General features: G+C 49.1%; 2 protein-coding genes across 5 annotated transcripts in view; one reads left to right on the forward strand and one right to left on the reverse strand.

Annotated features, from left to right (window-relative positions):
• Nucleotides 1-454: 454 nt before the first annotated feature.
• LOC146763043 (uncharacterized) lies at nt 455-17,174 on the reverse strand. Its single transcript, XM_085571195.1, has 2 exons — nt 16,758-17,174; nt 455-2,218 (listed from the first exon to the last, which is right to left on the reverse strand). The coding sequence occupies exons 1-2, from the start codon at nt 16,778-16,780 to the stop codon at nt 844-846; spliced, it is 1,398 nt and encodes a 465-aa protein (XP_085427321.1). The 5' UTR covers nt 16,781-17,174; the 3' UTR covers nt 455-843.
• LOC146763044 (spindlin-Z-like) overlaps nt 16,988-25,919 on the forward strand; it is a 159,278-nt gene continuing 150,346 nt past the window's right edge. The window contains exon 1 of one of the 4 annotated variants that reach the window (XM_085571197.1): nt 16,988-17,577. The gene's annotated coding sequence lies outside the window, so the exon portion shown is untranslated. Of the gene's footprint in view, nt 17,578-17,926; nt 18,077-18,404; nt 18,432-25,919 lie in introns of those variants that run through there. The other 3 variants (XM_085571200.1, XM_085571198.1, XM_085571199.1) reach the window with 3 other exon arrangements.

Here is a 25,919-nt window from a genome sequence, read left to right on the forward strand (position 1 = left end):
GTACCCCAGAACTTGGGAAAGGAAAAGCTCAAGAATTCCCCCACCACCCCTCTGAAAAAGAGATAAAGGCTTATCAAGAGATCGGGGACTGTTAGAAGAAGGTAAGTGGAAGTTATCAGACGGGAGGGAATTGTTATCAAAGGAATACATCAGGAAAATTTTAAAAAGATTACATCAACAAACACACTGGGGAGCCCGAGCTCTGGCAGAACAATTCCTAAGATTCTTTGGCTGCAGAGGTATATACGAATTGGTTAAACAAGAGGTACAGGGGTGTATAATTTGCAGAAAAATAAATCGAGCAAACTCCCAAAGGTTAACAATGGGGAGTCGCCCAGCAGCTTACCGGCCCTTTGAAAGGGTCCAGGTAGATGTCACCAGTATCGGGGCGCGGCTCTCCGGTACGGAGGCTCCGCCGATACGGTGGTAATAAGAATGCGTACACCACGGCAGGTCGTCTCTCAGACGCTGCTTTATTCGCTGAGGGCTGGGTGTCAGGGAGGATCCGCGACCCGTCCGCTCGGCAAGGGAGCAGGCTCCGAGAGCCCCGAATAAGGGGCGGGGTAGGGCTTATAACAGGTGGCAAATAGGAGGGACAGGGTACAAAGGGTCCAGTAGGAATGGGGTTCGGAGGAGGAGTTGGGATGGAATAATTGGGGTACAGCAAATGGGGATGAGGGAAGGGGGCGATAACCGGGGAAGAGCCAATTACAGACAGAGAACTTAGGAACATTCTGGAACTAAAGGCAAGTACAAAAATGATTGACATAAAGATGGACATAACTGACAGTTACATAACATAAGGGGAGTGGTAGATTCGATGGGCAGCTTGGAGGCGGGAATTTATACAACAGCCTCCTCCCAAGGCATATTCGGGGGGGCTTTTCCCAAGTCCCCTACCACATCTCCCCCTTCTTTATTAATTAAATAAACATTCCCTAGAGTTTTAACTAACATCTTCTTAAAGATCGCTAAAGCAATAAAAATAATAAGAACGATAACTAAAATCCATAAAAGTCCTCTAATAATCGAGGCTGCCCATCCCGGGACGCCCCATTCAGATAGCAACTTGGTTGCAGGGTCCACAGCCGAAGTCTCAGTTTGTAGGTGCTGTACTTGCGTCTGGATCTGCTGGATGCTGGCTTGAATAGATTTGCTTCTCGATGTCAAGTTGAAACAGCACAGTCCTTCAAAGTCCTCACAGCTGTGGCCATGGGCTAACAGCAGAAAGTCTATTGCCGCCCGATTTTGGAGGGTGGCCTGCCTGGTGGTCTGTTCATCCGCCAAGAGATCGGAGAGGGCGGCAGACGATGCGTTGGCATGCTTCGCTATCCAGCACTCCAGGTGAGAAAGCTCACCGAGGGCTTTAGCAACCGCATACCACGGTAGAAAAATGGAAGCGGCAACCCTCTTTGTTTTTCCCCAATTGTAAATTTTGTCATCGCAATTTTGATCAAATTGGTCGTATGATCTTTTTCGTCTGGCCAATTGTCTCTCTTTCTTCCAATCCATAATTTGGGTTTTATTTGGAGTGAGGGTAGTAAGCTTGCCAAGGCTACACGGTCCTCCCTGGAGCCGAGATGGGATGCCTGACCATACTCTGTCCCCACAGACAAGAAACATCCCCCGGGGCAACGACTTGGGATGAATGGAGGAAACAGAGATAATTGGACTTGTATAGTTACACCAGCTAGCCGAATTGTATTTTTTGTTCAATGGCGTAACATCTTTTCTGTAGGTGTTTTTGGCCAAGTCAATCCCATGCCAATTCTGACTTGGCCTCTTAAAATAAAACTTTACACAGTAAGTGGCAGGAGAGGACCCCAACAGATCCAATTCTTGGGGCTCCTCTTTTGAATTTGGCAATATTTTCGTCCACGCGTCCCAAGTGTCGACCGGGTTAGGTCTCCTGCCCGTGGTTCGGAGCAGGTCTGAGTTGGAAACCGGCCAATCGTCGGCTACCAGAGGGACCCCCACCAGGCATGTGGACAACGGGTTGTCCACATTGCCCATGGCCAAACAGAAGTTCTCTTGCTGCAAGGACTTTGCCAGCGTTACCCAGACGTTTTCCTTCGGCTGTGGCACAATCCAGCCGTCCGCCGCCTGCAGCCACATGATGATCAGAAGTGTGAGGCTTGCGGCCAGCCGGATACGTTGGGGCGTCCACTCTTGTGGGTTGTTGGTGGATGTTCTTTGGGCAGCCATCTCTTGAGGCTCGCTGTAACAAAAACATTTAATATAAAACTTATACTGTGATTTTCCCCCAGCTCCCCCTTTTCTTATTAAGAAAAGGACTAAAATGAATTGTGGGGTAGGCAATCAGGGGCAAAGGGACGGCGGGTAAGGTAAGTGGGTAAGGGGAAGGGAACAGGAGGGGATGGAGTTTGAGGGGAGTCATTGATTGGTGGGGGAAGGTAGCGTCTGGTAAGCAGAGTTCTTAGCACGATGTTGGGTGTCCGTTGTGACATCTTCTTTTTTCGTCAGCACCAGGCGACTGCGGAGTCTGGTGGCAATGAGGTAGGCGTTGTTGTAGTTCTGGTGGGAGGATCGGCGATGGTGCTGTCTTCTAAAAACGGCTTGATGTTTTTCCCCGGGACCCATTTTGGACCTTGGCCTGTTGAAACACAAGCGTACCCTCTCCCCCAAGTGATGAGTGGGTACGGGCCGCTGATCTGCTTAGTCTCAGGGTCCCGGATGAGCACCGGAGGCCGCTCTTTTAAGTGTGCCCGTGTATTGTTAAAAAAGTGCCTAAGTACAGGAGGGTCAGGCTCTTTTCTGAGCAGTTGAGGAAGTTTAATACATAAAGTGCTTTACAGACTCTTTCCACAGGGGTCATCACTAGAGCGGCATTATGCTGTTGTTCAATGAGTTTTTTAAGTTCTTTGTGGGTCCTCTCCACAATAGCCTGTCCTGTTGGATTATGGGGGATGCCAGTGGTGTGGGCGATCCCCCATTGTTGGAGGAAGTGGTTGAACCGGGCTGATGTAAACCCTGGCCCATTGTCCGTCTTGATGGCCTTAGGCACTCCGAGGGTGGAAAAGGCCATGAAGAGGTGCTTAATGACATCCCGGGTCTTCTCTCCAGTGTGGAGAGAAGCAAAAACGGCGCCTGAGAAGGTGTCGACGGACACGTGCATGTACTTAAGTCGTCCGAATGGGTTATAGTGAGTAACATCTGTCTGCCACAGCTCCAATGCTCCCAGACCTCGGGGGTTGACCCCAGTGGGTAACGGTGGTAGAGCAAAAGTCTGGCAGCTTGGGCATGTGGCAACGATGGATTTGGCTTGTGATAGAGATAGTTTGAATTGGCGAGTGAGCGCAGGCGCATTTTGGTGAAAGAACGCGTGGCTCAGCTTCGCCTGTGCAAAGGTGTCTGGCAAGTTTGTAGAAAGTGCAGGTGCAGTGAATGTGGCAGGCATGGCGAGATGGTCCGCTCTCCGGTTGCCCTCGGCAATTGGGCCAGGCAGGTCTGTGTGAGCTCTGACATGCATTATGTGAAACAGTTGCTCCCGGTAGGAGATAAGCCAAATAAGATCTGAGAGCAGCTGAAATAATTTCTCGTTTTTGACTTCTTTGAGCAAGGCATGTTCAGCCCGCTCGGCTATCCCGGCGACATAAGCCGAATCTGTCACCAAATTAAATGGTTGTTGAAATTTTTTAAATGCTCTCACAACTGCAGCAAGTTCTGCGATCTGGGGGGAACCCTCAACTATCTGGATGTCAGACTCCCACTTCTGACTATCTGGGTCCTTCCAAGTGATCACCGACTTGTGGGATCTTCCCGACCCGTCGGTGAACAGCGTGAGAGCACCTTTAATTGGTATTTTACTTTTGAATGATTTTGGAGCCAGATATAGAGTATCTTTAAACAATTTGTGTTTAGGATAATGGATCGAAATTTGGCCAGGATAACTATCAATTGAAATTTGCAGTTCTTCATTTGTTTGGAGCAATGATTCCAATTGTTCCAGATTTAAGGGTAAGTAAATGCATGCCGGGTCACACCCTGCAAGGGTCCGGAGACGGTGCCGTGCCTTGATAATAAGTTTTGCCATCAATTCTGCGGGAGTAGAGATCGTTTTGGAGGGCTGGTGCGGAAGGAACAACCACTCGATGATAAGGAGTGGGTCCTTCTGCCCAGCGTCCCACTGGAATAGCAACCCATGGAAGTTGGGACACTTACCCAGGATGGCAAGGTCCAGGGGAAGCGACCGATCGACCCGATGAGCCTGGCGGGACCTGATGGCATCTGCAACTCTCTCCAGGGCTCCTTTAGCGGCAGGTGTCAGCTCTCGCGGAGAAGCCAGGTCACCGTCTCCCCGCAGGAGGTTGAAGAGGGGTGCCAGCTCCTCCGTCGTGAGTCCCAGGAGAGGTCGGATCCAGGTGATGGTGCCACAGATCTGTTGCAGGTCCCGCAGTGTCTTCGGCTGGTCCTTGATGGTGACGGACTGGGGTACGATGGTCCTTCCCGTGATGGTGAATCCAAGGTATTTCCATGGGGCCGTCAGCTGAATTTTCTCTTCTGCGATTTCAAATCCTGCAGATCTAATGGCTTTTACAGTCTTTGTTAACACAGTCTTTAAGTACGAGGATGTTTCTGCACAGATAAGCACGTCATCTATGTAATGTAGGATGACGACCTCTGGAAACAGTCTCCGAATCGGGGATAAAACTTGCGCTACAAACGTCTGGCACAACACTGGAGAATTTTTCATTCCCTGAGGCAAAGTGGTCCACTGATAGCGCTTGTAAGGCTCCGCCCGATTGATGGAGGGGACGGAGAAGGCGAACCTGGGAGCATCTCCAGGATAAAGTGGGATGTTAAAAAAGCAGTCCTTGATATCGATGACTGCGAGCTGCCAATCCTGGGGGAGCATGGAAGGGGAGGGAAGGCCAGATTGGAGTGGGCCCATGTCCTCGATGACTTCGTTGACCCTGCGCAGGTCTTGGAGCAGGCGCCACCTGTCTTTGCCAGGTTTCTTTATTACAAAGACAGGTGTGTTCCAGGGACTGGTGGAAGGTATTAAATGCCCCTGGCGTACCTGCTCCTCTACCAAGTTGTTGAGTGCTATTAATTTTTCTTCTGGAAGGGGCCACTGGTCTACCCACACCGGATTATCAGTTTTCCAATTCAGCGGTGGGGAGGTGCGCCCCGCAGTGGCCCATACTAAAAATCCCACGCAGGGCAAGGAATGTCCAGACGGGCACCCCACTGGGACAAAACATCCCTTCCCAACAGCATAATATTCGATGAGACGACAAAGGGTCTCACCGTGGCTATTTGTCCCTCCGGGCCCTCCACGCTTACCAGATGTCGGCTACGAAGGGAATTGACCGCTCCACCCACTCCAGAGATAGTGCCACAAGGGGACACCAACTCCCAGTCGCGAGGCCACTTTGCCCTGGGAATGATGGTGACATCTGCTCCGGTGTCTGCCATCAGTTTGAGTGAGATGGACTTCCCCTGCTGAGAGATGATGGTATCGATTAATGGTCTTTCTCGGCATACATTTTGGGTGAGGAAGACATATTTGTCCCCCCTACCCCGGTCCTGATCGAGTTCGTCGGCTGTGCTGTCCAAGATATACATTAGGGCGAGAGGAACTCCCTTCTCCAGCGTGAATGGCGGGCTGTGACACGTAACGGAGACCGTTACCTCGAACCCCGGTGGAAAGCACACCACTTCTGGAAAGATGTCAAGTTCCAGGGGTGTGTGCCTGCTATCGCCAAGTATAAGGACGGTGGTATTATGGCTGGAGTAAGGGGGCTCCAGGAACCCTGCAGAGACGCGTACCAGGTCCTCGTCCCTAAAGGTGACGTTGACTGAGCTGGAGAGGACCCGGCGGCGGCCAGCATCTAGATTGTCTGTCCTTCGGAAGAGGCGGAGTCCATCCTCTGGGCTCCGCCAATCCGCTGAAACTGGCCGCTGGGCCACTGGTCCTCCCGGATGGTAGGGAGGCCAGGGCGCCGTGAGGGGCCACTTGGTGTCCTCGCGCGGCCCCTCCTCGCGCTCCGCGGCCCGTTTCCCGCCGGTGGATAGGGCTGTGGCGGGGGGTTCCTGGGAGCTGGTCTTGGGGAGGGAGCATATTGATGGTAATAACGGTCGGGGGGCCAGTGGGGACAATTGGCTTGAATGTGCCCCATCTGACCGCACCCAAAACACCGTATAGTGTTCATATTGAGCATCGCCTCCCCCACTCCCTTACTCACGGCCAAGGCGACGGTGGTTTCAGTCGACGTCGCTTTGGCGCAGGCTTCCACCATTTTAGCGATGGTCGGCTCGGGGTCCTGAGGCAACGTGCGTAAGATTTTCTTTGTCTCCTCGGCCGCGTTGGTAAAGGCCATCTTACGCAGGAGCTCCTCTCTTGCAGCCGGATTGTCGATCTGTCTGTCGATCGCCTCCCGCAGGCGGTCAACGAACTTGATAAAAGACTCGTTAGGTGCTTGTATTATGTTAGAAAAGCTTTGGAGGGGTTTCCCCCCATCTGGTATTTTTAGGAGAGCAATCCGAGCAGCCTCTCTGATGTCATTGAGAAGGTCCAGTGGCAGCAAAATCTGGTCCTCTGGCCTGCTCAGATCGCCCTCCCCCGCCAAAGCTTCAAGTCCTTCCTCTCCCTCTCCTAGTGTGGCTGCCAGGCTGTACTTTTTGAGGAGAGGTTTTAGTAACTTTTTCCACTGGACCTCCCACAGTAACAGTTCAGTCGGTGTAAACAGCGATTTCGCAATGTACCGGAGGTCATGGGGAACAAGTGTATGTCCAGAAAAGGTAAGGTCCAAAACATTCTTAAAAAATGGCGAGTCTCTCCCGTAATCTTTTGCTGCCTTACGGAGCTCTTTAATCTCAACGTAAGGCAGCTGGTCCCACTGTGGCCTTCCCCCTCTACCCCGAGTCACGGGTGCCGCAAAGAGTTCCAAGTCCTTAGCGAACTCCACATCCCCCTCTTCAATCGCCTTCTCCCTTATCCGGGCCCACCCTTTCCCCGGCCGATGTGCGGGCCGGGGGCTGTCGCTGTCCTCATCCTCCGAGGAGGATGAGGCAGGACGGGCTAGGGCCCTGAGCCTCTCCCTGACCGAGGGGCCCCGGTGACGAGAGGCCCGGCAGGCCAAGATGGCCTGCTTCCGGTCAGGCCGACTTCCGGTTCCGGTGGCGTGGGAACCGGAAGTGGCTGGAGAGGGGGAGGCGTGTCCGGGCCCACCCACCGCAGCGTGGCCCTCCCCCACGGGGGTCCCACCCACTGGGGCGGGGTCATTGGGTGGGCAGGTCCCTCCCACCGGGGGTGCGGTCTCAGGGGCCAGAGGGGTGGATCCCGACGCCGGGGCGATCGACGCTGGAGGAGGGGGGGGGGAACCCGACGCAGGGGCGGCACCCGACGAACGAGGTGGTGGAGGTGGGAGTGGCTGAGTGATGGCGGGAACAAGGTGTCTTGGGAGGCCATTTTCTGTCTTGTCTGAAGGCGACTCGGCCATGTGGCCGGCGCCATTTTGTCCCTCTTGTCCCTTATGGGGACAAGGTTTGTCTATAGAACAAAAGGGGTTTGAACAGGGAGAATTGGGGAGCGGGACACGGGACTCGGAATGGCCCATACTGGGATGGCCAGTCCCAGCATGAGAGAGGGACAGGGTGGATTGGGGAACAGCAGGGAGTCGGCAGCAGCCCTGTGCCTCAGTGCGGCAGGGTCTGTCGCCCGATCCACCCTTAGGGGAAGCGGGGGTAGGAACGGGGGAATCGGCATGAGGGGTAGGAGAACTGGGTCCCAAGCATTCCCGCTTTTTACTAAATAAAGTAAAAATAGAATGAAAGAGAGGAAAGAAATGTCCCACCCTAAAATTCCCCTTAACTTGTAAATCGTATAACAGTCTCCCGACTTTACCCCAAAACGGAACAGAATTAAAATCCTCCCTGTGTGTATCAGGGAGGTGATCGAAAATAAAATTAACAAAGGATTTCAACTGCCCTTTTTTAAAAGAAACATTCCCCAAGACAAGGGACGTTTTAACTTGGGAGTAAAAGTCCTGCCGGATCGGGGAGAGGCGGTTGCCCATTTCCCCGACTAACAAAAGCCCCAGGAAGCAAAGGAGAAAAGAAAAGAAAAGAGGCTGGGTCGGTGCCCGCAGAAGGGGGCAAAATACTCACAAATCCAGATGGACCGCAGCCGAAAGAAAAGGTGCCTCGCTGGGGTGGTGCAGGCGCTGCGATTCTCCGCGGCTTGGGCGCTCCACTGGAGCGGCGGTTTCCAAGCAGAGGAGGTGTCCGCAGCCCACGGAGCGAGCGGTCTCCTAAAACGAAGCTCGCACGCTGGTGGACCAGCTCCCAAACGGCGCTTGAAATCCGGCGAAGAGCGGGTCACGGATCCTGTCTCTTCGCGGAGACGCTCCCGTGTGACACCCGGGTGGTGTCAACGTGTTCGGGCGCCAGTTGTATCGGGGCGCGGCTCTCCGGTACGGAGGCTCCGCCGATACGGTGGTAATAAGAATGCGTACACCACGGCAGGTCGTCTCTCAGACGCTGCTTTATTCGCTGAGGGCTGGGTGTCAGGGAGGATCCGCGACCCGTCCGCTCGGCAAGGGAGCAGGCTCCGAGAGCCCCGAATAAGGGGCGGGGTAGGGCTTATAACAGGTGGCAAATAGGAGGGACAGGGTACAAAGGGTCCAGTAGGAATGGGGTTCGGAGGAGGAGTTGGGATGGAATAATTGGGGTACAGCAAATGGGGATGAGGGAAGGGGGCGATAACCGGGGAAGAGCCAATTACAGACAGAGAACTTAGGAACATTCTGGAACTAAAGGCAAGTACAAAAATGATTGACATAAAGATGGACATAACTGACAGTTACATAACATAAGGGGAGTGGTAGATTCGATGGGCAGCTTGGAGGCGGGAATTTATACAACAGCCTCCTCCCAAGGCATATTCGGGGGGGCTTTTCCCAAGTCCCCTACCACAGTCACCGATCTACCTAAGGTTGGGAGATACAAATTCCTATTAGTCATAGTGGACAAACTAACCCACTGGGTAGAGGCTTTTCCAAGCTCTCGGGCTACAGCCCAAACAGTGTCAAGAATCTTATTGGAAGAAATTATACCACGATATGGGTTAGTGTTGTAGCGTGGCATGCGCTCCCCTCGCCGCGATTCCCTGAGCGGAAGGTGTGCTGGGTGGCAAGAGGGAAGAGAACGGGCGGCCGCTCCCCCTGCGAAGCTCTGCAGTACCAGTTGGTGGTGTGGGAACAGACGGAGGCGACACGGGATTTGGGGGTGAACAGGATGGTTTTATTCAGTGAGCCCCAAGACCCCCTCGGGAGTGGGAGCAGAGGTTTTATACAAGAATTCAGGGAGATGGGTGTAGGAACAGCAACCAATGAGGGAATAGCAGGGGAGGAGTTTAGGGCAGAATTAACCCATCACAAACCTATCAGGGGAAGCAGGGAAGTGAAATAACACAAAATAAGCAATAGGGTTTTGAGTCTCACCAAACAGACAGGGAATGCTCTGGAAGCAGAGGAGGGGGCTAGGATGAATGACAGGGAAGGTTCCAGGGAAAGGGACAGGGAAAGGGAGGATTGACAACTTGGAGATGAGGGCGTTAGGGGAGAGCTAGGGAATACTGACAATTGGGGAGAGGAGGAGATTAGGGATGGGGGGGGAAACAGATATTGAACAAAAATCAAATTAAAGACACACCACCGCAGGTTAGTAAGCTACATTGATTCAGACCAGGGAACACATTTCACATCAAAAATTATTAAGCAATTGGCAGATGCTTTAGGCATTCAGTGGGAATACCACACCAAGTGGCACCCCCAGAGCTCAGGACAAGTTGAGAGGATGAATCAAACACTAAAAGCCCAATTAGCCAAATTGATGTTAGAAACAAGAATGTCATGGACAAAATGCCTCCCGTTTGCTTTATTAAATATAAGGACTATGCCTCACTCTGAAACAGGACTTTCACCTTTTGAAATGTTATATGGGACGCCTTATACCTACAGTATGCCTGTAGGGCATCTGAAATTAGAGCATAGACAAATACAACCATACCTAATAGCATTAAATAAGAATCTTGAAGAATTGCGAAAGCAGGGGGTGATCATGCAGCACAGTCCTCTTGGCTTCTCAATACATAAAATACAACCTGGGAACAAAGTGCTTGTAAAAGCATGGAAGGAATCTCCATTAATGCCTCATTGGGAGCGACCCTTAATTGTTCTTTTGACCACAGATACTGCTATACGAACTGCAGAAAAGGGGTGGACACACGCATCAAGGATAAAGAAAGTTAAACTCCAGGATCAGGCACCAGAGTGGAAAATCACCTCCCGCCCTGGAGATATGAAGATAACCCTGCACCGGCAAAGTAACTGACTGAAAACATCTCAATCAAACTTTCAGTGCCAGAGTGTAACTATTATCCTTTTTGTATGCTTCCCCTATGAATACTGTTAGACTACTCCAACTAAGTGGGTTATGTGGGAGTGCTTTGAGCAGGAGTAAGACCTGACTAACCGTGTTCTGGTAATAGCTACAAGGCTGAGATTGTTTCAATTAAATTCAATAATCTGATGTTTTCCCATATTAGAACGGATTAAGGGAAAAATTACTTGCAAAACTAAAATTATGATTGTTGAGTGTCATAGGTTATACAATGCGCAAGCTCCGCTGAACTACACCACGGAGGCATTTTTAAACAGGTCTGCAGCTCAGCCTGAGCATGAAACCACAGACGAAGATTCCTGCTGCCAAGAAGATGCCTTGCCCCGCCGCTGGAGGCACCCCAGTGGGCGCTGGGAACGGCAGAGGGATCCTAGCAGTGGGAGTAATCCTGGTGAGCCTGAGCCTAGCCACATGCCTCAAGGAGGAACTTGGGGGTAGATACCCAGAGAAGTTACCCTTCACCTCATGGAACTGCAGCAGGGGTAAGCCTGATAAACCATGTCTTGAGACAAACACTCAACAAGGGGTATACAAATTAAAGGGGAAATCAAAAACATACCGTGAAAACGGACAGTCACCTCATCAATTGCATCGAAGGAGCACAGGGGAAATCTCAATTCCGGTTTGTAATGAATGTAACCGTACTGTATGGGTTGGGGGAAGACAGGAGTCTATCTTTGTTGCTTATTTCCAAGCTAACCCAGTGTGTTACAATCCGAACAAAATTAGTATGTGTGTAATGGGGGGAAAAACATACTGCGTGGGGAATAATCTGAAATATGAAAATAAGATACCTCTAGAAACTGAGTCAATCATTCTGGACCTCTTAGGGGACCAGGATGACAGAATCTGTCTGCAGTATGACAAAACGTTTTGTTTCACCAAGGATGAAGAAGGGGTAGACCCAGAAAATAAAATAAAACAGGTAATACAAGAGGTAAAAAGACAAGAAGCTGAGATGAGGAAAAAGAGAATAGAACAAGAAAGGCTAAAATCCCTAAGCAAACAGTATGATCAATTAGAAAAACAATACGCAAAATGGGGATTGCCTACCTCAGATCAGAATCTCTTTGTGGATCTAATGCAGGAAATTTCCACAGAGCTGAGGTTGTCTAATTGCTGGATCTGTGGGGGGCTAAAATCCGCAGAAAAATGGCCTTGGAGGGGTGAGGCTTTGACTCCTGAGCAACTACTAAAATGGGAAACTGGTGAGACCCCCAAAATAATTCAGAGACCGGAGGGGTGGATGCTAGACTAACGAGTAATTGGAACATTCTGCCTTAGCAGAGAGGGAGGGTGATATTCAGAAATCGTAGGATACACTCCATGTGTTTCCACCCTATCTATAATTCCACCAGCCACATCAAAGTCTGGCAGCCAGAAAGCCCTACTGGGTACTGGAGCCCAGGAAAAAAAAGGTAACTGTGAATGGAGTGACAAAATTGGGCTCTGCTGGTACAAAAACCCCGGAGCTAACCCCTATGGGTCAATCAGCAAACTAAGAAAGTATTGGGAGGAGCCTGAGAGCATAACAATCAGATGGAAAGCACCTAATGGATTACACTGGATCTGGGGGAAAAAAGCCTACAGTGAATTACCTCCACACTGGAAGGGATCCTGCACGGTAGGACTAATCAGACCTGTTTTCTTCACCCTACCCAGGTCAGAGAGTAGTTCACTGGGAGCCCCCTTAAATGAATCCCTGAACCGAGAAAAAAGGGGCTTAAAGGAAAAATTCCCTCTCATCGGAGGAAAACAAACGTGGGGAGAGGATGAATGGCTTGCTGAAAGAATCATTGAATATTATGGTCCTGCCATGTGGGCTCAGGATGGGTTGTGGGGATACCAAATACTCTGATCAAGAATTCACCTACTCCGGACATTGAATTATTTCTCCTCATCACCAAAAAAGAAATTCTTATTAATATATGGACTCCGAATAGAAGAAAGGACTGATTGCTAAAATCTTGGCCTCAGGCTGAATTTTCCCTATAAAAACTGCCTGTGCCAGGATGGAGGTGTGTGGGCATAGGGGAAAACCTCTGCTGAGGCTGACTCCTTGTTGCACACCCAGGGTTGATTCCCGGGCTCGGCTCTGTCCTTTCTGTGTGGCTGGCTAGAAAGAATTTGACTGCTAATAAAATTATTTTTATTTTTTAATCTGGCTAAATAAATTCTCATTTATAACAGCAGGGACTCAGTGACAGGTTGCAATCCCTCCCTGTTGCCTTCAGGGGAAGGCAAGGCGACCTGGTTGCAAGGAACAGCACGGCAGCCCGGCTTTGCCCGGGCTACTCGGGCCAACAACATATGCTAACACCAATGTGGTGGACGGTTGAAAGGCCTTTATTATCTTATCTCATGGGTTTAAATAGTCTTGGGGGACTTTGCTACGTCAGGGGGGGTTGGTAGGGTCTCTAGGGTTAGTCAGGAGTGGAAAACTACTAGGTTAGGTGTGGTTACATGCTCTGGAGGTAATAGATAACGTGCTGCAGGAGGAGAGGGGAGGGGTCTTTCTGTCACATCCCGAGATCTTCCATTCACCTGTCCCTATCTACTACACCTCCCTTCCTTCCTCCGTTCCTTCTTTCCTTCCTTCCTTTCTTCCTTCCTTCCTTCCCTCCGTCCTTCCCTTGAAATAGGATATTGCTTTTTAGACACCACTTGTCCTGGTTGCTTCAAAGTAATTTGGAGAGGCTCTATATAAAATCTTCTGTATTTCCCTGGGGCTGCTCACATTTCTGGGTTTATTTCAGCATAAGCCTTCTCAGACATTTTACACAAAGTTACCAGTGTTACACTCTGTATCATTTTTCACAATACTAATTTGCATTCCCACTTTAGCCATCATATCCCTTGCCAGTAAATTACAATCACAATTAGGAACAAACAGGAATTCATGAATTTCAAACCTATTCCCCACATCTACTAAAAGCAGTTGAATAAAATGCACTCGCTCATCCTTTCCACTCACCCCTTGAATAATCAAACATCTTTTTGACAATTTTCCCCCCTTAGGGATAAAATTCAAGGTGGATTTAGAGGCCCCTGTGTCTACCAGGAAACACAGCTCCTCTCAATCTGGACCCACCTTAAAAGTTAGCAAGGGCTCCAGTGTGGTGGGTCCCTGGTATAATGGGAACACCTGACACCCCTAACAATCTATCTCCATTATTCTCTGGACTTCCTCCTCCTGAGGATCTAGTTGTTTCTGCAGACATTCCTGCTTCTAGTGTCCCTCTGCCCTGAAGATAGCACACTGATTTCTCCCCAACCAATGTCTGGGTTGGCTCTCCCCTGCTGAGGAGGGAATGCTTTTGCCACTTCTTTGTGGTCAACCCTGTTCCTTCTATCCCGGGGGACCCCGTAGGTCCTGCAGTTTAACCCTCTGGGGCTATAAAAACTCTGCTATATCACCTTTGCCTTTGCTTTTTCCTCATCCCTTCTTATATACACTTGCTGTACCTTTCTAACCAGTTCATCCAGGGACTTATTCTGTTCTTCCTCTAGTCCCCTGATACTGCCTGTGGATACTCATTTTCTCACAGCTCAAAACCACTAATTTTTCCAGTGAACCAAACAAAATCCTTAAAAGAAAATCCTTATCCTTCCACATACAATCTGCATTTCCCAGATAGGTTCTCCTCCTTGTGCTCACTCTCTTTATCACACACTGTATACCAGTGTCCAAATGGCTACTCCCCTCTGCGCTCCTAGCGGGCGGGCACAGCCAGCAGCACCACAGGAAGCCGGGGCATCCTGCAGCCTCATGGGGGCTGGCAGACACTGCCGCCCCTGCCCGGGAGTGGTAGGGTCAGGCACTGCCTGGCGCTGAGCCTCGGCTGCCTCACAGCCCCCATAGGCCCCCAGCCCATGCTCCCGGTCCCGCACTTCCACGTCCGGTCCTGCTGCTCCTTGCCTCAACCATATCTCACTACATTCCCCTTCAACTAATCTTTTCTCAACATATCAACACTATTTGTCCATCTCCTGTTGTCAAAACTCCTCAACTCCCCTTATTGCTCCCCCGGGGCATGGATTGTTAAGACCCTTTCTTGACTTTCCCTTATTGCTCCCTTTGGGCATCCATGTCATTACTTTTGTAAGAATGTGTAAACCAAATCCACATTCTTCCAAGGGATTCTTCGGAGATATTTTGGGATTGTCATCCCTTTTGCCAGGGCCTCTTCCCAGCTTTACCTTTGCTACCTTCATGGGTGCCCTCTCAGATTTACTTGTGCTACCCTCCATGGGTACCCTCCCAGGTTTACTCCCCAAAGATCCCATTTTACTCACCGGTGAGATTTTCAGTGGACCTTCCCTGTGGACTCTTCACAGACATCCCTGGTCTGCCACTCATCTGTTTCCTGGACAGTCTCAGGAACCCAATCAATCGCCCAGTGCCGGACACAAGCAAGGGGAGCTGATCACCAAAACTGGGTGATGCACACCTTCAGCTCCACTTGCTGCCTGCTGCCCCTGGACGGTGGAAATATCCTGGACAAGATCCCCCAAATTGTCAGGAAAGTTAATCCACAAACACCAGAGGCTTATGTCCAAAAGGAGACAGAGGAGCCCTGTAACTTTATTTGAATAAAGGGAGAGGTCATGGGCATTTCCCGTGGGGTCTCTCAAACTGTTAGAGCATGCAGCCTCCTTTTTATCCTAATTTCCCAGCTGCATTTCCCTCTCTCTTTCCCCATTGGCTGAGGTACTTGAGAGGTACAGACTTTCCAAATCAACTAATACACCCCCTTTCTAATGTGTACTCCTTCCCTTTTTCCTTGTGTCTCTGTTCTTTTTCTCTAAATCTAGAGATTTAGCACAGTCTTGAGTGAGTAACAGTCTGTGTCAATTAGTGGAATTCCTATGGAATTTATGGTTGCCCTCACTGCTTCTTTCACCTCTCTGTATCTGGCCTTATCTACCATCAGGCCCACAGTTTGTTTGTAAAGACACCTCCTCATTCCTTTCACTTCCAACTGGAACTATTCTATTTATTTAATTTATATTACCTGAATTTGAAACTTATTTATGTTTTATTCAAGTTGCTAAAGATAGGTTGGTTCTTGCTGGCATATTAAATTTAATCAATTGTAACCATGCCAGAAAGGAAACACATTGGAAGGAGGCTTCTGTTTCTGTTGACTTTAAATAATTCCTGTGATAGCTCTACAGTAGCTTGCTTGAAAAAGAGAAATTAGACAGGTAGCTACTTATCTCAAACAGATAATTGCTTAATTAAAGTTACATTAAAGCAAAAGTAGTATTTGTATTTAAAGATAGTAATTGAAGATCAGATTCAAGACATCATTCCTTCAAATTCAGATCAAGCAAACATCTAGACACTTGATTTCTGAGGGTTCTTTATTCTACCATCAAATCAAGAGGGCTGAGGTGTTTTTTTCATCAGTTAAGGCTGCTTCTCTTTAGTTTGGAAGGATATCAAGAACACAAAATTTTCTGGGACCAGAGGGAACCTGGTTCTCACACAAAGCTATTCAATAGCATTCAAAGCTTCTGTAAGAGTTCAGCCATTTTATTTCTAACCAAACTAGGTGGCACCTCAAAGCATCCAAAAAGGCTAGGAAGTTTACGTACAGCTGCAACCAGTACCTCCTGCTCCCGATCTCTGGTAATATGGTTAGCATAACTAATGCCATTTTATAAGGTAAATGGCTATTCTCTGTGACTGAGCTGGTCATGTATTGGTCCCTTTTTGCCTCCTCAAGGTCTTGAAGGTCCTTCACACTATGCAGACCTCCCCTTCCCTATTGGCCTCCAGATTTTTGGACACCATGCTGACTTCTCCCCACCTTACTGGCTTTGAAGGTCCCAAGGCACCTGCTCAAATCTTTATTTTAATTTCTAGTAGGCATGATATAAATTATTGAGACCACACAGTCAATAGGAGCTAAGAACATTATTAGCGTATAATTGCTGAATCATTATCTGGAGACCCAAGACCCCTACTAAGGGCAAGTGATCAACAAAATTAATTTTTGCAAGAACAGAGGTTTCTTATCTGAAGGATCCATATTTAAGAGAAACATGAATTGCTGATGCCTAAAAATTTGCAAAAGTTAATGATGGAAACATCTGGATTAACAGACAAATCACAAGGATGCTGACAGACAATTATACTGCACTCCTACAAAATACATACTTGTAACATATGTTGCTATGCTGTACCACGTTTATGATTAGACAATTAGAAATCTGCATTAGTAGGTGGATTATTCATATCATACTCTTGTAGCATAAGGTATAAAACCCCTAAAAATCTCTTGTTTGGCTGACACATCTCATGCACTTGAATAAATACATACCTTTGTAATTCTATACTTTGCATCCTAGACTCTCCTCAGTCGTCACAGGCCAAATTTGTAACACAGGATATCCATAGCTGTTTTTTCTTTCTTATGATGGCTTACACATTTTCTTTCCTATGATGGTGAGAGGGCAGTGTGCAGCCATTTGCTCCCAAGGCCTGTTTAAGGAAGCGGTACCGCTGCCATAAAGCACTGTGGCCACTTCACGAGGCAGCACTAGATCCACCGCGGTGGGTGGGCGAATGAGAGGGGAAAGACGGACATTCACCGCCCCAGGGCCTAGTGTCCTGAGTTTGGAGAAGGGCTAACAGACAGCCAACTGGGGACAAGCCCACACCACTCTCCGCTACGACGCCACTCTCCTCGACGGAGTGCCGAAAGACGGCAATGGAGGAAAAGGAGCGCCTGCGCGGTAATGAGTAGCGATGGACTAGGTGGAGGATTGCTTCCTGCGCTCCTGTCGCAGTTCGGAATTTGCAGTGCGCCTGCGTGTTGGTGGAGGGGAAGAGGGCGGTGTCCGGTCCCGTGTTTTGAATGTCTCGATGCGGCTAGCTCACTATTTGGCAGGAAAGTGAGGAGGCCTCTATCCTTATGGTAGAGTTCGTGTACGGAGAGGAGGATCCAAATGTAGGAGAAGCGACTTGGAGACAGAAGTGGTGACTGTGGAGTGGGACAAACGAAACAAGGGGAGCAGCTCCCCATACTGCTGCCGCAGAGAATCTGGGTGGCCTAGTGAGACAGGAGGACTGCTGCGGCTGCAGTGCTAACACTTCAAGACTATCCTCCTGGCACTCCCAGGCGCCCATCCCCCCAGCAGGTGAGTAGTGAATGCGGGGGAAGGGGGAAGGGAAAGGAAAGCACAGTTTAGGACCGGGTAGAACCGGAGGGAGTCGCTGTGGAACGAGCTCGGAGCCACTTCGTAGCTTCCCCTCCCCCTTCCCTGCGGCTGACGTTATTTATATACTTGCGGTGTTCCGTCTCTGTTAACCCTTTCTTCTTCACTGTCTGCCTCAGCAGCCCGCCTAAATGCCGCGGGAGGCGGGCGAGAGTGGGGGTTCTCAGATTCTCTTCCCATGTAGTACCCCGACTCCTTGGCAACCACCACTCTTTTGGGCTCTGGGGGACTGCTGCTCTCGTTTGGCATGGCCCCTCCCGATATCTACCCCGCCCACATCGCGTCCGTTGCTGGAGAGAAGGGGTCGCAGCTGCACATTCCCCCTTCCTCTCTGTGGATCCATTGTATTGTGGGCTGGGGCCCGCTAAGGGGCTCCCAGCAGATAAGCCTCTCTGTCGATAGTGCACGTTGAGGGAGACAGGTATGTCTGACCTGTCATCTATTGGCTCCCCTCATGAGAAAATGTGGTGAAGGGGATATGAGGGTGGTGGCCGGGCTCGGCCGAACCTCAGTAGCCAAAGGCTGGAGCTGTGAAAGTTGCTAACGCGTCGGGCTGGCAGCACTGGAGTTGCACACGCCACCGCTGCTGTCCGGGACACCCAGAGTGTGTGGACGTATGCTCCTGCTTTGCTCGCGCTTTTCTGGGTTCCTTTGTCTACTGCTGTCGCCGCTTTCCCCTCCTCCCTCGATTCCCTCTTTTTCCTCCCTCCTCTCCTTTCTTTCCCCCTCCCTCCTTTCCCCTCTCTTCCAGACTCAAAACGCTGCTGCAGCTGCAGGTTTGTAAATACTGGGATAACACACACAATATGGCTGACGTTCGCCCTGCTCCTTCAACGGGCTCTCCTCTTTCTCCCTCTGTCTCCACTGCTTAGCCTCTTCTCCATTTAGTCTTTTGTTTCTTCTCATTCATCTCCCATTAAAAAAAAAAAAAATATTTCACTCTCCTTATTGCGCCTATGGCGGGATTTCAAGGGTAAGGATCGTCACTTTGGAGGCTTTCTCCTTTCGTTTTGCCGTTTGCAACAAAATCCAAACCTAAAATTAGAGGGGGTTTGGGAACCTAGCAAGGCCTGGAGGGAGGGCGAGAATTGGCTGAGCCCCTGCTGAGAGAGGCTCGGTTGGAATGCGCGTATATCTTTGGGGGGAGGGGGCTGGTGCACTGAAGTGCTGGCAGAGATGAAATACTGTATTATGCTTGTAAAAATGATCTAGTAATTTTTTTCATTTTGGGATGTAGAACAGTATAAGGTATTAACTTGGCACAGTCTTATTAAAAAAACCTGAGCTACTTATGTTAGGCATTGTGTAGTGAAAAAAACATAGCATAGGTTTTCTTGGCTTTCTCTGTATCTCCTTGTCAGTATCTTAAATAGCTCACAGATCACAGGATATAAAACTGAAATTAACACTTGCCAGGTCTCTTTGTGTTGCTAGTTTTCTGTCACAGAATTATTTGCCTTGTGGTGACAATAGTATAAACAGAAGTGTGTTGTTTTTGTTGTTAATAAGAGCATTTTTCTTAAAAAAGTAAAAGGCATGGCATTGTGAACTGAAGTGTGATACTGAACTACACAACAGCATATTTCTGACTTTTAACACAAGACAGATGTTCAGTTCAGCACCTACCAACCTTATTTATTCAGCATACCCTCTTCTGACTTCAAAGAAAATAACATATATTTTATTGGGTGGTTGGGTTTTTTTAATGACATAAAGCCAAAATAACATTTTAATTTCTTGGGCATACCTAAAATGATCTGGGGAACAGTGTATCTAGGTTGTAAGGATGAGTACCCAAGGTGCAAAGGATGTGATGCTTTCTATTACTTTCTAAATATGTGTTACTGTAACTCATAGTTAATGTTTCATTTTCAAAGATTATATTTTAAAACACAGTCTTTATTTAAAGTATGAACACATTGCTAGCCATGGCTTCTATCAGAGCAGTGCCCTAAAATAATGTCCTAACTTTTTTTCTTCTAGTGGAGGAGCACTGGCATAGCTTAATCATAGTTCTTGAGTTAGAAGTAGTTACTGCATTTTAATGCTAGAGTTAAGTATCATATATTAATACATTCTTTAATTTTTTCCCTCTTGCTTTTTCTCTCCCCATTAACAAGTGTTGATTAACTGGAAAAGACTATAAATTATAGGATCAACTTTACCACAGTGTAAAACTTGAGTGGAGTAATCCAAATTGCATTTTGAAATATGTATTCATGTCATGGCTCCCAAGCCAATTGTAATATTTCTAGATGAAAAAGTCTGAGCAAAAGTCTGTAACTTGATATGTCAGTGAATTTGTGCAGCACTCAGTTACTCTATCATTAACTAATCAAAATATTAGTTAACTAATTTGTATTTTATCTATGAACAGTGTAAAATGGGCCTGGCAATGCTAAAGTAATTTTCAAGTAATGGTGAAATTATTTAATTGAATAATATACAGTACTTATTACTTTTTTTTACATGACAGTGGTTGGATTTAACTTTCTCTTTTAATCTAAAATGTGAATTTGGTGATGACATGCAGAAATGTAGGAGGTGAATTTATTTGACAATTTGACAGGTTGAGGAGAATGTTTTCCTATTCTTTGACCATGTTGTAGCTGATAGTGCCCTTGTATTAACAGTGCCAGCTACTTTAATTGAAGTGCTTTGGATTCAGTCCCTGCAGATCCAATTTCTCCGAGTGATCAGTGGTGTGATAACCTGGCTAGTCTTAATGTTCCTTTCTGGAGGTTTTGGGTTGTTTGGTTTTGTGTCAGAGTTCTGGGGAGCCTATCTGTTTGCTTAAGTTTAAGACTGCTTGTATCTGCAAGTTTGGAAATGCTTTAGGATAAAAGTGCTCTAATAAAATATATTGTTGATGTTTAAGGTCACTGGTTGATCTCTCATCCTTCTGTTTTCAGAGTCTTCCTAGTGATTCAGAGGTAGTCCTGAATACCAAGTTCCCTATGTAACTTTGTGTCTAGCCTATTATGATAATTCCCTCTGAATGTGTACCTCAAAGGTTTTTTAATTCTATCTACTGTATTGCTTGGTGGGTTTTTTGTTTTCTGATATAAAATTTCGATAGCCAAACCAAATTTTATTTTTATATCTTTTATTTTAAAGAAAGCAAGCAAGCAGCGCTGGGTGGCCAGAGAGTTACTGCTCCACTAACGGCGCACACCACTTACAAGTTTGGCAAAGTATATATGCTGTTTTTAAGCCTACAAAGCATTTTCCAATGTGCTTGTGTTAGTCCGAATCAGCAGATATCAATAAGCTGGGATCAGCAATTTCATAATCTTTCCAGATGGTTGTTGGCTTCCTGTCCTGTTCATGGTCATATGGAGGGAGGCCCTTCACCAGTGTCTGCTAAATAATTTTAGTCTTGTACAAGTGCATCAAGCTTTTTATTATATATAAGCATTTAGTAGCTTTGTTACAATATCCCTTAGCTTTACCACAGCTTCCTTTATTCTATTCTAAGCATCAGTTATTTTTGCCACCTCATCTCTTGACTCTACTATACTTCTTCTATTTTCTTTTTCGATGATTTATTTGGCTATTTGGTCAGAAAGTTTCAAAACCGTTCTTAGTAGTTATCCCAGGGAACGTGTCCACTTTCAACACAGCAGATACAAGCATTTGCTGATTCCATTGCCAATTGACATGAATCACAAAAACATTTTTCACAATCCCTCTCCACATTACTATTAGGTCAGAACAAGTAATGAATATAGGGAACTGTCAGGATCCATCCCTGTACGGGCCACCAATTTTTGGTGTCAGTGCTTGGCACCAATCAATGGTGAATGGGATCTGACTTTCACTGTTTATTATCTTACTGTAAGACTTTCATACCTTCTCTCTGAGTTCTCATGGGCAGCTCCTCACAACAGTGACTCCTTTTCTCTTTCTTCTGCACAGCTGGCTGACTTTTTCCTGTCCCTATCACAACCGCCTGACCCTTTCTGTCCCTAGTAGCACATACTAACCTTTACTGTACCTAATATAAACGCCTCACCCTTTCTGTCCCTAGCAGACATACTAACCCTTACTATCCCTGTTGCCTTAATGGGAGGCAACGGCGACCTGGTTGCAAGGAACAGCACGGCAGCCCAGCCTAGTCTGGGCTACTCGGGCTAACGACACACGCAGGCACCAGTGTGGTGGACGGTTGAAAGCGTTTATTATCTTATCTCCTGGGTTTAAATAGTCTTCGGGACTTTGCTATTTCAGGGGGGTTTGGTAGGGTCTCTAGGGTTAGTCAGGAGTGGAAAACTACTGGGTTAGGTGTGGTTACATTCTTTGGGGTAATGGATAATGTGCTGCAGGAGGAGAGGGGGAAGGGGGTCTTTCTTTCTGTCACATCCCGAAATCCTCCAATTGCCTGTCCCTATCTACTACATCTCCCCCCTCCTTTTCATAAATAAAATGAGGTAGTCGTAGATATAGGCACTGGAGTGAGGTACAAACTTGTAACTTGGTAGGGAAAAAGGGGTTTGGTAAACTTGAGTAATTCTCGCAAGGTGAGTTTCGAAGGCTTTTGCGACTGATTGTGTTCGCTGTGGTGACCTCTTCGAACACCTTGTCACTTGAGAGATATTGCATGACCCACCTAGATGGCTGATGAGGGTAGTGGCCTGAGTTTGCTGCCCCCCGGCCACAAGCCTCTACAGCAAAGTCACACAAAGACACTGTGCATGTCTGGGTTTCACCGGTGTGGGACTCTTGGGTTTTATCTGGCGGCTTGGTGGTTCGTCATCTCCCTCTGGAACAGTGGTGTACGCATCACGGGGACGGTCCATGAGCATGTCCTGCAAACAGAAACTCACAGTTTTTCATTAGTTTCATTCTGAAGGTCAGGTTTGATTGACCTGAGTGAACACCACCTGATTCTGTCTTCTTTTTTGACTGCCGCGTACCCTCGTCCTGTAAGCACCAGTCTCCAGCCCCATTCCCATTCGCCTAGCTCATTTTTGATCATGACCTGTGGGCCCTCCTCTAGTGTCTGGGTGGCCCAGTGCTTTAGAATGGGACTGTTTGTCTCATCTCCCCATGGGAATTGGTTCAGTGCTAGCAACGCGGTTGCCAGCATGCGCGTTTGGTCTCTTGGGGGAATGGATTTGGCAAAGCCCTCTGCCTTTGCCAATACTTTTAACTTGGCTTTTAGGGTCTGATTTGCTCCCTCAACAATGGCCTGTCCGGTGCTGTTATATGGGATCCCCTGTACTAAGGTGATGCCCCACACGGAGGCGAATTCCTGCACTGATTTGGAGATGAAATTGGAAGCATTGTCAGTTTTAATTTGCTTGGGGATACCAAGCCATGCCATAACTGTCAGCCAGTGCTGGATTGTGGCTTTAGAGTTGGATTTGAGGTGCTGTGTTGCCATGATCACTTTGCTGTAAGTGTCTACTGTCACTGCAAGCCATGCCTGGGATGGCCCCCCCACTCCGTTCACTGGGGGGACTTCTTTGCATTGCCAGTGTCGGGGCCACCGTGCTTGGGGAAAAATCGAGCAGTCTGCTCCTGTGTCTGCCCAGAACTGAAGCCCTATGACGTGGGGGTCCTGACTGCCATAAAGGCGGCATGTCCCCCACACCTTCGGGGGCTCTTTCCCTATTTTCATGGCCAGGGCCACCCAGGGGTCTCGCTCTGGGGCATCTCCTGCTGGCCCTGCGGCACAGGCGCTGCTTGCGGTGGTAGTGGGTACGAAGGTACCGCAGGCTGTGTTGCGAAATTTTGCAATTGTGTCGCTGGCGGGGGTACGAAGCTGGCTGTCTCCCGTGGGGGTATGGGGTATAAGGGCTCCCCGCCCCACTGGGGGTTGGCATAGATGGGCTGCCTTGCATTCACGGCGGGAGGAGGCTGAGTGCGGCCCGCATGCACCCTCCCTTTCCCGTTTCCCTGGGGCCGGGACCTGCATTCCTTAAGGAGATATCCTTTCCTCCCGCAGCCCCAACAGGCTCCTCTTGGGTACGCTTGGGGTGGAGGTGCCGCGGGCTGCTGTGCCGGCTGGGGGCAGCTCACCGCGATGTGACCTGCCTCATCACACTTGAAACATGCCGTGGCACTGGTCAGGGTGTGGACGGCTGCCTGAATGGGTGTCAGGTGTTCTTCCCTCACTACATGTCTGATCATGTCAGCCAGGCTGGCTCCGGCTGGCAGGGAACGTAAGATATCTTTGGTGACAGAGTTGCACTGCTGGCGCCAGCAGTCAGCTACCACGGGGCCCTTTGCCTCTGCCGGCAGGGTAGAGGAGTCTATCGCTGCCTGCAGGCGATCTACGAACTGCGTAAAGCTTTCGCTCTCTGCCTGCCTCACGGTGGACCACGGCGCCGGCTTGGCCACGACCCGAGAGGCTGCACGGATAGCCTCCCTTGCAGCCCGAGATGTCGGCCTGACCTCCTCAGCCCGCATCTGTGTGGCTTGTTGCATAGACGTGATCATATCATCTTGCTTTCCTACAAGCCTGGATAAACTCGAGCCGTGCAGTGGCTGCCTCGCGCCAGATGCTTGGGCTAATAGCTTTGTACAATTATCCTCCCATTCCTGTCTAAACACAATCATTCCTGCACCATCAAGTATCATGCGGCCTATTCGTTCGATATCAAAGGAAGCAGGTCGTCATTACTAAAAAGACCATTGATTAAAGTGGAAACTATGGCCGAATTTATTCCCTTTTCTGCAATGGCTTTGACAATTGACTGTACATCTTTTGGGTTTACCGGGGTATATACTCTTTGTTGGTTCTCTTCCAGCCCAGTGATCCTCACTGGGAAGGTTTGTATGGTAGCCGCTGGGGACCATTCAGCATAGGCTATTTTTATTTCTCCCCAGTCGATAAACTGGGCTGGTTCGTATTGTGGCTGCTTTTCGGTGTGGCTTAAAGCTTTACTCGGTTTTGTTTTAAATCGCGTCGGCTGTTTCCTCCGTTTCAGAGTCCCAGCTGGCTTCTGTTAGCTCTTCCGAGCTGGCGGAGCTGCTGCTGGACTCAGAGTCGGAAGTCGAATGCCAGCGAATTTCCGGGGCTCGGTGCCTTTTTGTCCGGCTCCGAGCTCGCTCCTCCGCCCAGGGGTGGCACCGCTCCCGCCCCCCAGGCTTGCCCTGCCTCCTGCAGGGGGGGGGGTTTCTCCCTTACATGGTAGCAGCGTTAGGCGCAGCTGCCGATTGGCTCCGTGCCCTCCTCCGCTCTCCTCCTTTCTCCCACATACGCGCATTCATAATACCCCGCGCCTCCAGGCTTTTCGCGCCGAGATTGCCCGTGCCCCACCCCTCTCCTTGGCTGCCAATGTTATTTTCAATGGAGTAGAGTGGCGGCGTGGTTAGGATCTTTTCCCGAGCCATGGTTTCTGCCTCTCTGGCTTCCTTTGCCAGCCCCTGCCAAACGGATTCCGCGCGTTGCTGCACCTCCAGCAACGGGTCACCGATCGGCAGCGGTGGGACGGATGGGGAAGCCGCGGATTTTTGGGAAGGTTCCGCGGGGGGGTTTGGGCTCTGGTCCAGGGAGGGGGGTGACGTGCCGGGCCCTCCTGGGTCCCCGCTCCAGAGCGGACTGCCCTCAGGGGCAGTTTGCGTTGCAGCTCCTACCCCTAGCTTGGGTGTAACTAATAAACATGTACGCGCCGCGCTCCATGCTTCCTGCTCTTCTATTGCTTTGCGTAGGGCTTTTTCTACTTTGCCCTATGCCTTAAGGCTTCTGCCACTGCCTGAGGATTTCGTGTCCTCGGCCAGCGTGGCTCTGCATTTCTCCCATATCTCCGGATGCAAAACATCCACAGGGCGGTCAATTACCCCAAGCTCCAAGAGCCTTGCTATAGCAAGATAAAAGTCTTTGAGCCTACACTCGATACCCCACTGCTTATGCATCGCACTTACGACCCTGGCGATGGCGTCCATGACGATCGCGGGTCCTGGGACATCTCCCTCGCCTAGAACACGGTTTCACCGGTCTGGCCGCTGTTCTTGTCCAGGCGACACCCGCTACCCGAGCGAATTTTTCCCGGGCTTCGGCACCAGATATGTTGCCTTCATGGGAGGCAACGGCGACCTGGTTGCAAGGAACAGCACGGCAGCCCAGCCTAGTCCGGGCTACTCAGGCTAACGACACACGCAGGCACCAGTGTGGTGGACGGTCAAAAGTGTTTATTATCTTATCTCATGGGTTTAAATAGTCTTGGGGGACTTTGCTATGTCAGGCAGGGTTGGTAGGGTCTCTAGGGTTAGTCAGGAGTGGCAAACTACTGGGTTAGGTGTGGTTACATTCTTTG

This window comes from Lonchura striata, chromosome W, assembly GCF_050655825.1.
Source record: "Lonchura striata isolate lonStrDom1 chromosome W, ASM5065582v1, whole genome shotgun sequence".
In the NCBI taxonomy this organism is placed as follows: domain Eukaryota; kingdom Metazoa; phylum Chordata; class Aves; order Passeriformes; family Estrildidae; genus Lonchura; species Lonchura striata.